The following is a 17,141-nucleotide window of genomic DNA, read 5'->3' as shown; positions in this document are numbered from 1 at the left end:
ACCCATGTCAGGTAGTTTTTAATTCCTTGGAAGTACAGGTCCAGGAAATCCAGTGATCTCTTCTGGACTCTAAGGGTACTGTGCTCTTGTGAAAACTCCCCTTCTCCACATACACATAATTAAACAATAAAATAATTTTAGAACCATGCATCATTTCTGCTCCTGAGTGATACCCCTTCCCACTGCAAGCAGTATACTTCAGCTTATGTAATACCCAGTCATCTCCAGAGAGACTATGTATGACATTAAAGCAAAAATCTTCTTATTGCTTTTATTGATTTATTTACATTAGATGTGTCTGTGTATCTTTGGAGAGGCAGAACCCCATGGGAGCGATATTTGAAACCTGTGCCTTTCCTGCCTCAAGAGAATGGCTATTATACAGATAACAGTTTAATAAAAGCATCTAGATACGAAAGTCATAATCACAGAGCCATTGAGAAATTGAGTAGCCACACATTGTCTCCAAGCCATGGGGTAGTCCCATCTTCTTTCCAAAGGAAACTTAGTAAGTACTTCAGGAACGGTGCATCAGAAAACCAAGTTCAAGTGATCATGAAGTTTGCCCTTTGACTTTGTTATTTATCTCAGGATGTTTTTATATTCTTGTGAATGTACATGATGACCATGAGGATAATTTGTGTCAGAAGAAATTGAGCAGCCAGTGTGTGGGTCATCTGAACTTGTAGGGCATGTCTGTATTCTTTCTTACTGATGAAAACAAAAAGAAAGAAAAAAACCTCATCGTATGTGCATAGTCTTACCATAGCTTGTTATGCCACATTTAGTTGATGTCCCCAGGAGTCCTGATTTTTTTCTGAGGGAAGGTAAAGGGGGTGGATCTCTTGGAGAGGGATGGTGGATGGGAGAGACTGGGAAGGGAGGGGAATCTGTAGTCAGAATGTAATAAATGAGAACTTTAAAAAAAGAAGAAGAAGGAGAGGTGGCTAGAAGTATAGATTCACAGAAAGAATGCATCTATGGAAGAGAAATTTGTAATTCTGTAAGATCTGGAGGGAAGGAAGGAGGAGGATAAGGAGAGAGAAAGAGAGAGAGCAATCGATCATATTGGAAGGCTAGACATCAGTTAGAATTGTGCATATGTAATTTAGGATTAAGTTAATGGTAGTAGCAGGCAACAAATCAGAAACTTATCAGAAAACCTCTATGAAAAGCCTGTATTAGAGAAAAAAAGGAAGGTATCTAAAGCTTGCCTGGGAATATATGTGCATTCTATATGATAGATACCTGTAACAGCACTCCCCAAATCCAGATGTAAGTGGTGAGCTTGCCTTTCCAATGGAGAGTGTGGCTTAACAACTTCACTTCTCATAAAAATAAAAGGAATAGTGAGATTCTTTTAGTTATTTCTTATAGTAGGATAATATATATATATATATATATATATATATATATATATATATATATTATATCCTATATATTGTCCTATAGTTTTACAGAAAACACTCAACTATTTTTGGTTTTTACCAAATACGCAAAAGTGTTGGTGCACCCATGTTTTTATATGTATTTTCTCTCTTCAATCATTTTTATGCTTTTTTTTCTCACCACTAATTATTATTATTTTTATTAAGGTAGTTCTTTGACAATTTGGCATTACTCTTTCAATCCTCTTTTATCTATTTTTCCACAGAGCAAGCCCCTCTCTTCCATACTTGTCCTTTTCCCAGATTGATGACTTTTTTTGTGTGTGTGTGACATATTTAATTAGGGCCATCTATGTGACTGCTGAGCTGGGGCTGCCCATTGGATCTGTATATCAGCAGGTACACAGATGAAGGCAATGGCTCTCCCTTTCTTTGAATTTATACAGAGTAAATAGTTCAGCAGTTTGTGATAAGCTCCCCAAGGTTTCTCCTTTACCCTTGCCTGGCTGTTGATGGGCTCCTTCTCCTGCAGATCTAGTGTGCTGTCTGTAGTTGTTAAGAGGTGTGTTTGCACTGGCAACACAATGTTCTGTGTTGATCAGATGTCCTTTAGAAGCCCTTCTCTCTATATTCTGGCTCATACTTGTACTTTTCTGCACCTTCTTCTACAATGCTCCCTGACTTTGATGATATAAAAACCTTGTTTAGGGCTGAGTACTAGCTAACTGCCATTTATTCTGTGGACCATATGCAGCTTCAGGTCTCTTCTTCCATCACAGTTCATTAGAAAGAAGTGCTTCTTTGATTAAGTGTAATTTAGGAGGTCATTCCGTGCTATGTCAGTTTATTAAAACAACAGAGTTAAGTCACCATTTTATCCTATGGCCTCCCTGTCATGGGCTTTCCAGTGAGTTTAATGCCATGTATGGATTATCTACTGTGGAGTGAATCTCAAATGCAGAGAATGGTGAGTTACCTGCATAACAGTAATGATACTATTGTTTGTCAGGTTGGTATCAGTGTTTATAGAGTTCAAATTGATTCCCCACACCGCAGCCTAAATGGCACATTCTGACACTATGAAAGGTATCAGGTAAGGAAGATGCTTCTATTTCAGTCATAGCTTGTGTCTTTGTACCATGGTTCTGAGTATGTTTCACCATTAAATGATGTTCTTACTTCCTGCTTCATTTACGGTTTCCCTGAGGATTGAGGATAGTAGCATTTAGTAGAGAAAAATGTGGCGATAATAAATAATACAATATATTTGTCAAACATAGGGTACTTTCAATGATCAGTTAGGCCTCTATTTCTGCAATGGGGTTATTGAATGCCTATCTTCAACTGGTTGGCTAGTATGCTTCTCTGTGATATAATCAAAAGATAAGATTCCACCCAAAATGTCTTAAAAAATAAATGTAAGCGTGGGTAACAAAGTTTGATTAATATTTTATTAGCAACATGCCTGGTCACTTTAGGACGACAAGTGAGAAAAGCAAAGAAAAAAGTTTAAAGTGATAAACAAGAAATCACTTTTCCAAGAAGTGGAGCTTTTGGTACAAGTAAGAATGAGGCAGGTAGGAGTTAATTTTGGGTGACAAGAGGACTCATTCTAAGGGAAAGGAATGGAACACATGAAGTTCAGAGTGATTTACCCAAAGGAAAACACACTCTCTAAGTGTGACTGCACCTAAGTGCAAACAAGGAAGTGTATTTGGGCTGAGAACTTATATGAAGGAGTTATTGTCTTCACATGAAATTATGAGTGCTAATGGAAATTATGTCATCAGGAAGCTGTGTGGTCCAAGTAGAATGGAAATGGACATACATTAATTTTGTTGATGAAACAGTGGAACCTTTGAATTCTTGCCTGTTTCTTTTCAGCTATTTTCAGCCCTACCTGCCATCATGGTATCATCTACCAACAACACAGGGATTCAGGTGACAGAGTTTCTGATGATCTGCTTTCCAGGAATGCAGGACACACAGCACTGGCTATCCATCATCTTGGCTCCCCTCCTGGTTTTGGCCCTTGCAGCCAACTTTGTGCTATTATTCACCATCCATCAGGAGGCATCTCTGCATGAGCCCATGTACTATCTGCTTGCCATCCTCTCTGTGCTTGATGTCATCCTCTGCCTCACTGTCATCCCCAAGGTCAGACCCACCAATAGCCACTCACTTTTCATCTTCAGCTAGATAGTTCTCTGTTCTTTGTGTGAATTCTCTCATTCCTGAAGAAAAAGATGCTCAGTGTGTTACTTGATCATTACACCAGATCCTTCTCTCAGCTCCAAGCCTTTTTCCATCTATCTATCTATCTATCTATCTATCTATCTATCTATCTACTATGTATCTATCCATCTATCTCTCTTTATATATTTTACATCCCAATATTAGCCCTCCCTCATTGTCCTCCTACAGAGCCTTCCTCCATTAGATATAAAACTTGACCTTCCCACAGCTCCCCTTTTACTCCTAATGCTTACATTTTGTAGCTTTAATGACCTCTCAACTGATAACTCTTTTCCTATTGTCTGTCAGTGATATTTTAAAATCCAAATTTCTCCTCAGTTCAAGAGATATTCTTCTTGACTTCAATTTTCTACTTCTCTGTCCACATGATCTAAAATTTAGCCAGTGAAATGTAATTGGATTTGTATGTCATATACTTAGAAAAAAAACATTTTGGGGAAGATTTCTCAAAGTATGAAGGGACTAGAGATGTTCCAATGTAAGCATTGGACTTACTATCTTTGATCACACTGTGACACATGCATCCTTAGATGGCAGATGATTCCCTTGGAATTGGTTAAGAACCAAGGACCTCAACTGAAGATAAAATATGAGTAAATGCTTTCACAATAAAAGCTTGATTCCCAGACCTAGAGAAAAGTTATAAACTAGAGTCCATAGATAAGTGGTTCTCTTTTTTTTTTTTTTTTTTTTTTAGAAGAGGGCTGACATTTTATTAAGAATGTTGGTTCTAACCACTTTTCTATTTTTCCCCTCTTTTATTGGATATAATATTTACATTTCAAATTTTATCCCCTTACCATATTTCCCCCACCACCCAGGAACCCCTTATCCCATCCCACCTCCTCCTGCCTCTATGAAGGTGTTTACCCACCTACCCCCAGCCTCCCTCCCCACCCTCAGATCCCCCCCCTCAGTGCTCAGCCTTCAGGGTACTAATTATCTTGTCTCCCACCTATGCCCAACAGGACCATCCTCCCCTACATATACAGCTGGAGTCATGTGTGTCTCCCTATGTGCTCCTAGGCTGGTGGTTTAGACCCTGGGGAGCTCTGGCTGGTTGGTATTGTTGCTTTCCTCACGGGGCCACCAGCCCTTACGGTTCACGGTTCCTTCAATTTACTCTCTAACTCCTCCATTGGGACCTTTGATCAGATTAATGGATAGCTGTGGGTATCTGTCTCTGGGTATGTCCGACTCTGAGAGACCTCTAAGGAGACAGCCTTATCAGGCTGCTGTCAGCTTTCCCATCCTGACATCCCTATCAGCGTCTATTTTTGGTGACTGCCTATGGAATGAATACCCAGACGCAATGGTCTCCCTACAACCCCCCCTTCAGATTCTGACCCACACTTTGTCTCCATATTTGCTCCCTTGGTTATTTAGTTACTCCTCCTAAGAAAGACCTAGGCATCCTCACTTGTTCTTTCTTCTTCATGAGCTTCATGTCGTCTGGTAGTTGAATCTTTGTTGTTTCAAATTTTTTGGGCTAATCTCCGCTTATCAGTGAGTAAATACCATGTGTGTTCTTTTGTGATTGGGTTACCTCACTCAGGATGATATTTTCTAGTTCCATCCATTTACCTAAGAATTTCTCGAATTCATTATTTTTAATAGCTGAGTAATATTCCATTGTGTAAATGTACCACATTTTTTGTATCCATTCCTCTGTTGAAGGGCATCTGGGTTCTTTCCAGCTTCTGGCTATTATAAATAGGGCTGCTATGAACATAGTGGAGCATATGTCTTTGTTATTTGTTGGGGCATTTTCTGGGTATATACCCAGAAGTGGTATAGCTGGGTCCTCAGGTAGTGCTATGTCCAATTTTCTGAGGAACCGCCAGACTGACTTCCAAAGTGGTTGTACCAGCTTGCAACCCCACCAACAATGCAGGAGTGTTCCTCTTTCTTCACATCCTCGTCAGCATCTACTATCACCTGAGTTTTTGATCTTAGCCATTCTGACTGGTGTGAGGTGGTATCTCAGTGTTGTTTTGATTTGCATTTCCCTGATGACTAAGGATGTTGAGCATTTCTTAAGGTGCTTCTCGGCCATTCGAGTTTCCTCAGTTGAGAATTCTTTGTTTAGCTCTGTACCCCATTTTTTAATGGGGTTATTTTGTTGTTTGGCGTCTAATTTCTTGAGTTCTTTGTAAATATTCGATATTAGCCCCCTATCAGATGTAGGATTGGTAATGATCTTTTCCCAATCTGTTGGTTGCCGTTTTGTCTTGTTGACAGTGTCCTTTGCCTTACAGAAGCTTTGCAATTTGATGAGGTCCCATTTGTCGATTCTTGATCTTAGAGCATAAGCCATTGGTGTTCTGTTCAGGAACTTTTCCCCTGTGCCTAGGTATTCGAGGGTCTTCCCCAACTTCTCTTCTAATATTTTCAGTGTACCTGGCTTTATGTGAAGGTCCTTTATCCACTTGGAGTTGAGCTTTGTGCAAGGGGATAAGAATGGATTAATTTGCATTCTTCTACATGTTGACCTCTAGTTGAGCCAGCACCACTTGTTGGAAATGCTGTCCTTTTTCCACTGGATGAATTTAGCTCCCTTGTCAAATATCAAGTGACCATAGGTATGCGGGTTCATTTCTGGGTCTTCAAGTCTGTTCCATTGATCGTCCTTTCTGTCTCTGTACCAATACCAAGCAGTTTTTATCACTACTGCTCTGTAGTACAGTTTGAGGTCCGGAATGGTGATTCCCCCAGAGGTTCTTTTATTGTTGAGAATAGTTCTCGCTATCCTAGGTTTTTTGTTATTCCAAATGAATTTGTAAATTGCTCTTTCTATCTCTATGAAGAATTGATTTGGAATTTTGATGGGTATTGCATTGAATCTGTAGATTGCTTTTGGCAGGATAGCCATTTTTACTAAATTAATCCTGCCAATCCAGGAGCATGGGAGATCTTTCCATCTTCTGAGATCTTCTTCAATTTCTTTCTTCAGAGACTTGAAGTTCTTGTCATACAGATCTTTCACTTGCTTTGTTAGATTCACTCCAAGATAATTTATTTTATTCGTGGCTATTGTGAAGGGTGTCATTTCCCTGATTTCTTTCTCTGCCTGTTTATCCTTTGAGTAGAGGAAGGCTACTGATTTGTTTGAGTTGATTTTATATCCAGCCACATTGCTAAAGTTGTTTATCAGGTTTAGGAGTTCTCTGGTGGAAGTTTTAGGTTCACTTAAGTATACTATCATATCATCTGCAAATAGTGAAATTTTGACTTCTTCCTTTCCTAATTATATCCCTTTGACTTCCTTTTGTTGTCTAATTGCTCTAGCTAAGACTTCCAGTACTATATTGAATAGGTAAGGTGAGAGTGGGCAGCCTTTCCTAGAGCTGGGCAGACCTGCTCAAACCTCTGAGGTCCGTGAATTCCTTCTGGAGGCAGCGAAGACACAGCATCAGAGGACTGTCAATTTGCTCTCCCCCCCACTCCTCTTCTAATATCTCAACGCCCATAATCAGCTTGAAGAAGCTAATGATGAGTCAGCGCCCCTATTCCCTGGGCATGGGGACTAAGGTGGTAAATGTTGGGCTGTCTCTCTAGGGAAAAGTAGTGGTTTTGTCAGAATAGAGAGGATTAGCTAGGGTTTATTGCATAGCCATAACCTATTAGTAGAAATCTGTATAATTAATATCAAGATGAAGATATAAATTCTTAAACGGCACCAATTTTCTTTGTTTACAAATTTTAAGGTTTTCATTGGCATGAGCTTCTTAGTGATATAAGAGTGAGATGAATATTGTTACTCTCATAGGCATTGTACCAGTATAACACACTTAGGAATACAAAGCTTAGACCCAGTCCTTCTTCAACTTTTTTAACTGATTTGAGATGGTCAGCCTGTGAGTTAAGGGACTATAGCAAATTCATGACTTGGAGTTTATTATAAGGGTGTTCTCTATGTTTTATTTAGAAATAGCTGAGTGGAGTTAACAGGCAACAGTCCAGATTACCTTACATGATAGCTGGTTTTCAAAACATCAGAAATCCTTAGAATTGACATGACAAACATTTCAGTATTAATGTTCATTTTCCTTAGAGACCTGTCTGCTCCGGACAGCTTCCTATGTTAAATTCTAAGAAGAAATTGAGCATCCATGGAGTTACTCCAGTTGTGGTGAGACAGCCACTAGGCAAGAATTGCCACTTTCCTTCTACAGACAAATTACTGTCCAGAAAAGGACACACTTGCAGAATAGTCGACTGATTATATCTGCCTAGACAGAGTAATCAGCCCTTAATAATTCTGCAGCACTAAGGTCTGTCAGATGATCCTGGGCCAGAAGGCAGAAGAACAGATGCTCCAACGTTTTGAAGTAGAGCGAGTGTCCAGGTGTTCAGAGGTCTCTATAAATTGGCTAAGTTTTAGAAACTATGATTTGTGCTTCCCACAATTATAGTTAACTCAGTCATTCTGGATTTCTGATGGGGTTGAAAACATACAGCTATTGACCTTAAGAGAAAAGATTTGAGTGGATGGTTGTCAGCTGACATTCATCCTAAAACCAGGTTCAGAACTAAATGTTTTAGTTAGGATAGATGACAGAGGTGCTGGTTAGTCAACAAAAGGATGGACTGGGTATTAGGACTATCTTGTACCTCACTGGTACAAATTGGCATAATTATGCTCTAATTGTATTTTGAGAGAAAAGTTTCATTTAACAGGAAGGGTGATGTGTAGGAGGAGCTAAGGTGGGAGGAGTACTGAGAGGAAGAAAAGGAGTAAGAAGAGGAGAAGAAGAAGGAGAGGAGAAGCTAGGTGATGAAAGAGAGATAGAGGGGGGAGACAGGGAAGCAGATGTTCATGAATCTCCACCAGTCAAAGATAGTAGATATATCTAGGTTGGGTAGTGTGTTACACCTCTGATTGAACAATACCAAACTTATAAAGCCTATGATTAACATTTTTTTAAAAAATGTATAAATGCAAAAAGGAAAAGGGGGCATGGGATAGGGGTTTTCTAAGGGAGGGGAATGGGGAAAGGGGATGGCATCTGAAGTGTAAATGAAAGATCTAATAAAAAATATATATAATAATAATAAAAAAAAGATAAGTGGTTCTCAACCAGTGGGTCATGGCCTCTCTCAGGGGTTGAACAACCCTTTCACAAAGTTTGCATATCAGATATCCTGCTTGTTAGATATTTATATTACAATTCATAACAGTAAAAATTACAGTTATGAAGTAGCAATGAAAATACTTTTGTGATTGGGGGTCACCACAACATGAGGAACTGTATTAAGGATCGAATGGTTAGGAAGGTTGAGAAGCACTGCTGTAGATTAACATGGACATAGAAAGTATTTCAAACTGGGATGCTATCCCAGTGAATTCAGGATTTGGATGGTTTTACTAATATATCTTAAGAATTTCCTAAGGCTAGATATTGTATGATGATGATGAATGCACAGAGTTTTTGAGAATGATACTTCTGGCAGGTCCTGCTTATCTTCTGGTTCAACATGAAACCCATCAGCTTTGTGGGCTGCTTCCTGCAGATGTTCATCATGAACACCTTCCTTCCCATGGAATCCTCTATGTTTCTGGTCATGGCCTATGATCACTATGTGGCTATCTGCCATCCCCTGTGCTACCCATCCATCATCACAGAACAGTTTGTCATCAATGCAGACATTTTTATTGTAGCCTGCAATCTTCTAGCTACACTGCCCACTCCAGTTCTGGCTGCTAGACTCAATTACTGTGCCAGCAATGTGGTGGAGAACTGCATATGTGCCAATATTTCTGTAGCAAAGCTTTCCTGTGGGGATATTCATCTAAATAAGCTCTATCAGTTTGTGAGTGTTTTGTGTCTACTAGGTTCTGACCTGGTGCTCATCTTGCTATCTTACTGCTTCATCCTGAGGGTTGTTTTGTGTCAGCAGTCTGGAGGTGCAGTCACCAAGGCCTTGAGTACTTGTGGTTCACATCTCATCCTTATACTTTTCTTCTATACATTGTTGCTAGTCTTTATCTTCACAAACAAGGCAGGAAAAAAGATACTGTCAGAGGTACCGATTCTTCTCAATGTGTTGCCTCATCTCATCCCACCTGCCCTCAATCCCACTGTGTATGGAGTAGGAACCCAGGAAATCAAGCAGGGGATTATCAAACTATTCAAACAAAAAAGTTCTTAGATACATGAGCTGAAGAAAAACATTGTAGAAAGAATTGTGAAAATCTGGCCATAGTTTATTGTTAGTTTGATATGGATACTACAATAGACAAAATATGTGTATGTCATAACTTTCATCTTGAACTTACAACTTCAGAATTACTATTACAATGTTTACTTGTACCTTTCTCTAAGAATATATGTTAAATCAACCTTTAGTGATACTCGGTGTTCTTCATTCTGACTGTGTTAGATCATGACTTGTCAATAATTCAGCCATTAAATGTGAATTTATCACCATCTCTGTGTTTTTGGATCTTTATGTCCTAATTAGGCATCATAATTTATAGGATATAGGAACACTTTGAAAAGGACATGGCATAGGGAGGAATCCATGACTCCATCTGTATATTTAGGGGAGGATGGCCTTGTCCAGCATAGGTGGGAGAGGAGATCCTTGGTCCCATGTAAGGAGGTGGCAGTGGGGGCGGAGGAGGTTGGAGCAAATCCTCATAAAGCAGGAGGAGGGAGGATGGCATAGGAGGTTCCTGGGTGGTGGGGAGAATGGGGTAAGGGGATAAAATCTGAAATGTAAATATAATATCAAATAAAAAATATAAAAGCTAGATTAAAAAGGAGAATCACTAAAACATACATTGTTCAAAAATACTTTACAAATAGCAATACCTTGTATGCTAGTTTTAGAAATTAAAAATAAAATTTAAATAAAATATATAAAAAAAGAAAAGGACATGGGGCATATGAACAGGACAGGGGAAACCAGGAAGGCTTCTTTCAATATACTAGGTTAAAAGTGATTGATAAACAGTCTGGATCAAGGGAGTTAGTGAAAAGTGAAGTTATGAGTCACAAGATTTGTAGAGAATCAATAATGTGAGTCGATATTCCCTCCTGAGTCAATAATATAATTCTTAGTAGACAAGTATTTGTCTCAGAAATGCTGAGGACTCATTCTGTGTTTAGACAATCATCTCACTAGACTACTGATATGAATAATGGCAATTTCATTCAAGGAGAGTCCCATTTTAATCACCAAATCATATACCCCTGCTTTCTAACCCCCAAATGAAAATGCATGTAAATCTACAATCAGAAAAATTCACTAAGTCTGGGTTACTTTTCCTGGTATGAAATACCTCATTAAATGATTGTCTGTATAAAGTATATCTTTATATATTTGGTCAATTTTGTTCACATCCTATATGGTATCAAAATAAACAACTATTGAACTTTCTCCTGTAGTCTTCAGGATCACACTAGACTCTCTAACTAGAGCAGTAATGAAAATGAATGTATGAGTATGTAGTAGGCTATTGGTTCCTTTGAGTATAGCTGCAGGTGGCAGTTCTATTTCTAGGATTTTTTTTTGTGGAATATTCAGATTGATTTCCAAAGTATCTGTGCTGGTTTACCCTCCCACCAACAATGTATGATGCTTCCCTTTCACCAGATCAATGACAGTATTTGTTGTCAATGTACTTTTTATGATGTATGATTCCCCAAATATGAGTCACTTCTGATATGAAATATTTCATTAATTGATTGTCTATATAAGGTATAGCCATATATGTTTGATCAATTTTGTTTACATCATGTATAATATCAAAACAGATCAATATTAAACTTTTCTGTGATCTTTAGGATCAATGTGGTAGTACAGTTAGCATCTGCTTGGAAAAATAGTGCATTTATATCTCTTTAAGCATGTCATAAATGAGCCTAAAATTGGGTCAAAATCATGTTCACATAATATACTCTTTATTATTACATTGCTGATAAAATATCACTCTTACAAATATTAAAGTTACAATGTCTTAATTGAACAGATTAGAACTCAATACTAATGAAAGTTCTCACAATAAAAGTAACATCATCTCACTTTAAACAAAATTAGATTTTTTTTTTTAGGTTCTTTCTTACTCTAGTCATAATGGCCACCATAAAAAGGACAACACAAAGGCTTTTAAAAAACAGAATTATATAATTCACTAATATCTAGTTAAGTTTCCCATCAAGAAGAAACATAAAGTCTTTATCAGTAGTTGGATGCAAGTGGGTCCATAAATGATGTCTGTAGAGGAATTTAATCCAGCAACAGGACGGCTAAGGCAAGAGATCATATCCAAAGCCCTTGTAAGCCTAGGTGATCTGGCTGGAATGCAGACACACTCTGGATTACAGTATGACCTGGCAGGAATACAGACATGCCCTTAGTGCACATCTCTAATCCACAACCATGAAGGTATGACTAGTTTGTAGAAGGAAACAGCCATGTTTGAAAGTGACATCTCATTGTGGGACAAAGTGGTAAATCAGAGAAAGATGTGACAGACTGAATCAGAGATAAGAGACACTCAACTCATATGAGAACAGCACAGGAAAGAGAAGCTACTGAAGAGGAGAGAGAGAGAAAAAGAGAAAGAGAGAGAAAGAGAGGGAGACACACACACACACACACACACACACAGAAAGAGAGAGAGAGAGAGAGAGAGAGAGAGAGAGAGAGAGAGAGAGAGAGAGAGAGATATTGCAGTTTGATTGGGATAGTTTTATAGAGACAAGTTGCAGAGAAAACAAGTTAGACACAGGTGAAGACAGAGAGAGCCAGAGAATGAGAAGCCTGAAAATTAGAACATATTGCCAAAGTTAGTATGAGGCCAAGCAGAACAGTTTAGGCAGAAAGTGAGAGAAGTTGAATTAAACCACTCAGCTTGGAGAATTGATTGTATGGAGAGTAGAAGCTTCTGGATCTAGGCCTAGGGATAGATAGAACAGAAAAGAAAAGTCCTAGGCTCAATCCAGGCCATGTGTTCAGACAGTTTGAGTGTGGCTCTCACCGTTTTCCTCGACCCGAGGAAACAAAAGCAACATTTACAGATGTAGATATACACTCTTTAGGCTCACCTGGATTTTCATCTGTAAGTATTTGGAGATGCTTCTATTGCCTCTTTCAACTGTTGTTGAGGAAACAGCAAGGGAACTGTCTATGTTTATGCTAAACAAGAAACATGGAGGAGGGTCTTCAGCGTGAATGATGCCTGTTTCAGGAGATTCAATCATTTTATACACTCTCAGGACCACACATGCATTTTGAAACAACTTCTCATGCATCAGATAAAGATCCTGAAACTGAATGATACTCCTTGTTTGTTCTAAGCTGCATGTGTTCTTTGCAGTTGTGCAAAGACAAGAATGGAGAGCTTGGAGCTCAAACAGCTTGGGTTTTTATTTTTTTTCCCCTTTTCAAGTTATTGCTTACATGTACAAGTAACTCATTTTTTTCTACTTGTTTCTAGAAGGAAAGAAAAGCAACCTCTCAAGATTCCTTGGATCCAGATCAACAATCTTCCAATATTCCTGAAATCTGGATTGGTTTGTATTTTGCCTAAATATCATCTAGCTTTCTCAGTAATTGGAAATTTCCATACATCTTTGTATTTCTAATCTCTAATACGACTTTTAAATAAAAAAAGCTGATTGAAAAAAGTTTTGTGCAGCTAGAAATGGACTGTAGTATATTTATGTTGTATTATGGAGTGTCTTCTGATGTATCAACACACATAAACAGAACTCTATACACAGGTCACAGGGTATTTGTAAATTCAAGAAAGGAAGTTTCCAGTGCAGCAGTAGTGTTAAGTCATGAAGGAGGAAGCTTGAAGTGGTGGCTCCTTCTCCTAAATTCAATAAAACGCACCAGGTTACATGTGAGTTCTTCAAAGAGCTCTGGCTTGAGAGCTTTGGGTAATGACAAAGAAGCTTTGCTTGTAAACACAAGGAAGATGGCAGGAAGATGCTGGCCCAGGTGGACATACACAAAGCAGACTTGCTTCTGGCTGTAGCCACTTTCCATCATTCAGAGCTGACCATTAATATGCTGTGCTTTGTTCACAACCTCATTGTACAATTAGATTAACATTATTGAAGAAAATGAGCCTCAGTTGAGGCCACTGATGTCTACAGTCACATTAAATATATGTGCAGAGATTATCGATGGAGGAGCAGCTGGGGGTTATTTTTATCGTACAGTGTTTACTCTTTTTGGATTTTCCTACTTCAGACAAAATAGAATATTTATTTTTGGAAAAAAGGTCACAGAAATATGGGATGCTTTCTTTGACTTGTATTTTCAAGATAGGGTTTCACTGTGTAGCTCTTGCTGTCCTGGAAATCCTCTTTGTAGATCAGGCCTGCTTTGAACTAAGAGATCCACCTGCCTGTGCCTCCTAAATGCTGGGATTAAAGGCAGGTGCCACTACACTTGGATGAGATAGGGATTTTGTGTGTGTGTTTGTTGGGGGATTGAGTATTTTAGAGGAAGGTAAAGCCAGGAATACTTTTTTAGAGTTAGTACTTACTTTCCTCATGAGGATGTTGTGAGTTAGCATTTCAACCATTTTTCTATCAATACAATAAATCACCATGCATTAGGAACGCAGAGATGCAGCTGTCTTGTTCACCACCCCTTTAATAATCTCTTGATTCCTTGCTTGATCTCCTGGGTTCTCACCCCATAGACAATGGGATTAAGGGCAGCAGGGATGACATGGTGAAGGACATTGAGCAAGACTGGCACATCAGAAGAGACCTTCCTCTTAGCTACATGTGTGAGGATAAAGACTAAAAGGATGGTGCTAAAGAACAAGATAAGGATGAAGTGAGAGCCACATGTGCTCAGAGCTTTGGCTACAGCGCCCTCAGACTTGAGTCTCAGCACAGCTCTCAGTATGAGGGTATAGGAGAGGAAGATGAGGATTAGGTCTGATCCCAGCAAAGTCCAGCCACAGGCAAACTGATAAAGACGATTAATAGTGACATCACTACAAGAGAGTCTAGAGACAGACATGTTGGCACAGATGCAGTTCTCAATGACATTTCTCCCACAGTAATGGAGTCGTCCTGAGAGAATGGGGATGGGCAAAGGCAAAAGGAGATTCCTGACCAGAATGAATGTGGCTGCCTTGACTACAAATTGGTCAGTGATGATAGATGGATATCTCAGTGGGTGACAGATGGCTATATAGCGATCAAAGGCCATGACCATAAATGTGCAAGATTCCATACCAAGAAAGCTGTTCATGATATACATCTGGAGGAAACAGGCAAAAAAGCCAATGGGCCTGAGATCAAACCAGAAGATGGCCAGTACCTTAGGGATGACAGTGAGGCAGAGTACAATGTCCAGCATGGATAGGAGGCTGAGGAAGTAGTACATGGGTTCATGCAGAGAAGCCTCCATCCGAATGGTGATCAGAAGAATAGCATTAGCCCCCATGGCTAGGAGAAAGAGAAGACTGAGTGGCAGGGAAAGCCAGAGCTGCCAGCTGGGAGACCTGACAAAACAATTTAGGAGGAAGTCTGAAACTCCAGTAGAGATGGTGTCGTTCCTGTGTGCTGTCATATTTTGCCATATAGTCCTACAACAGTCTTTTAGCAAGCTGTAAAATTAGGATTTAGATAATTAAGTTCTGACTCTGGGTATATGAAGGTAGAGGACGTGGCTTTAGTTATATACAATTCTAGCAGGTTATCCAAGTCAACTGACTGTATCTGCTTCTCTCTGGTGCCTGCAGAGGCTAGTTTCTCACATTTGCTTCTTTTCCAGATAGAATATCTTTACTCTTTCCCATAGCACTGACTCAGCAAAAGAAATCACAGGTAGGTCTCTAATCTTTTGTTAAGCCCTGGTGTGTAGACACCCTTTGGTGCCCTCTCCTCAGAATCACTTACCAAGAACTTGAAGCATGGGTTCTGGATCCATGGATGATAGAGTTCTGACTGGTTTTAAGTAGCCAGGGTAGTTATACAGCCAGAGCCTCAGGGACCTTACCCACTGCAATGCTCTCCATTTATCTACTTTCTAGCTCCTAAGATCCCTCTGGGAGAGACAAGCAGACAGGCAGAAAAAGAAAAATCATTTTCTTTCTTTTGAAAAGGAATTTGCCCTGGTAATCCATTCTTACATTGGCTGTCTGTCCTGCAGGGATTAAGTCAATCTCCTGGGTGAAGGACTTGTAACACACACCTGTATGTGCTCAGGACTAGGCACACATATTCACTTGATGCCTTCCATGGAGTCCTCAAGCTCAGTTTGTATGAGCTTCCTGTATATGTCTATAATACAGGTAGTATGTGCTACCTACAATGGCATGACTTGAAGTTAACCCCTCACAACTCTTTTCATAAAACTTTTATCAAAATATGTAAGATAAGTAGTAAAAAAAAAAACCTCACTGGGATTTTAGTGCAAGTTGCTCAATTACTCTATGGAAATGTCTTAATTTAATGAAATTAAAGTCTATGCTTTTCTTTATTCATTGCTTGAATTGCCCTGAATTCCATTTGTCATTTTAGACACCATACTTCTCACCTATGGAAGGTAACCTGAAGTCTTCCAAATATTGTCTGTATCTTAATTATTTTGAATATATGGAATGAAATTCCAGCAATTATCTCAAGCTTCTTCTCTTCTAAAGCTAACATCATTCCTAATTTCAAGTAACCAGTTACTTTTTGCATTCTATTTTGGGTTATATTTTCTAATTATTTCTGTATATGGTAATTTTTGTTAGTTGTTATATTAAACTATTTTTTTTTGAGACAGAGTTTTCCTGTTCAGCTCTGGCTGTCTGAGAACGTGCTCTGTAGACCAGGCTAGCACTGGACTCAGAGATGAGCATCCATCTGCCTCCCAAGTTCAGGGATTTAAGGCTTGTGCCACCACTGCCCGGTTCATATCTGATTTTAGGGACATTGCTTTTTTGGGTATCAAATATAATAAATGTTATTTTTAATAACATTTTTTGTTTTGTTTTTTATTAGATATTTTATTTACACTTCAGATGCCATCCTCTTTCCCCATTCCCCCTCCCCTTTTAGAAAGTCCCTATCCCATGCCCTCTTTTTCTTTTTGCATTTATACATTTATTTTAAAATGTTAATCATAGGCTTTATAAGTTTGGTATTGTTCAATCAGAGGTGTAACCCACTACTCAACCTAGATATATCAACTATCTTTGACTGGTGGAGATACATGAACATCTGCCTCCCTGTCTCCCCCCTCTTTCTCTCTTTCATCACCTAGCTTCTCCTCTCCTTCTTCTCCTCCCCTTCTTACTCCTTCTCTTCCTCTCAGTACTCCTCCCACCTTAGCTCCTCCTACATATCACGCTTCCTGTTAAAAGGAAACTTTTCTCTCAAAATACAATTAGAGCATAAATATGCCGATTTGTACCAGTGAGGTACAAGATAGTCCTAATACCCAGTCCATCATTTTGTTGGCTAACCAGCACCTCTGTCATCTATCCTAACTAAAACATTTAGTTCTGAACCTGGCTTTAGGATG

General features: G+C 39.0%; 2 protein-coding genes across 3 annotated transcripts; one reads left to right on the top strand and one right to left on the bottom strand.

Moving 5' to 3' along the window:
- Positions 1-3,296: 3,296 nt before the first annotated feature.
- Positions 3,297-10,048, top strand: LOC117714249 (olfactory receptor 56A4-like). Its single transcript, XM_034510978.2, has 2 exons — positions 3,297-3,545; positions 9,099-10,048. Exons 1-2 carry the CDS (start codon positions 3,297-3,299, stop codon positions 9,795-9,797), a joined length of 948 nt encoding a protein of 315 aa, XP_034366869.1. The 3' UTR covers positions 9,798-10,048.
- LOC117721658 (olfactory receptor 56A3) lies at positions 9,832-15,661 on the bottom strand. Of its 2 annotated transcripts, none has more exons than XM_076939847.1 (2): positions 15,527-15,661; positions 9,832-15,129 (listed from the first exon to the last, which is right to left on the bottom strand). In XM_076939847.1, the coding sequence occupies exon 2, from the start codon at positions 15,069-15,071 to the stop codon at positions 14,253-14,255; it is 819 nt and encodes a 272-aa protein (XP_076795962.1). In that variant the 5' UTR covers positions 15,072-15,129; positions 15,527-15,661; the 3' UTR covers positions 9,832-14,252. The 2 variants fall into 2 exon arrangements, with proteins under 2 accessions (XP_076795962.1, XP_076795961.1); XM_076939846.1 differs by having other exon boundaries at positions 9,832-15,234; positions 15,527-15,618.
- Between the last annotated feature and the right edge of the window lie 1,480 nt (positions 15,662-17,141).

This window comes from Arvicanthis niloticus, chromosome 1, assembly GCF_011762505.2.
Source record: "Arvicanthis niloticus isolate mArvNil1 chromosome 1, mArvNil1.pat.X, whole genome shotgun sequence".
NCBI classification, from domain to species: Eukaryota; Metazoa; Chordata; class Mammalia; order Rodentia; family Muridae; genus Arvicanthis; species Arvicanthis niloticus.
Note: the sequence above shows the minus strand (reverse complement) of the source record. Positions and strands in the feature narration are given on the sequence as shown.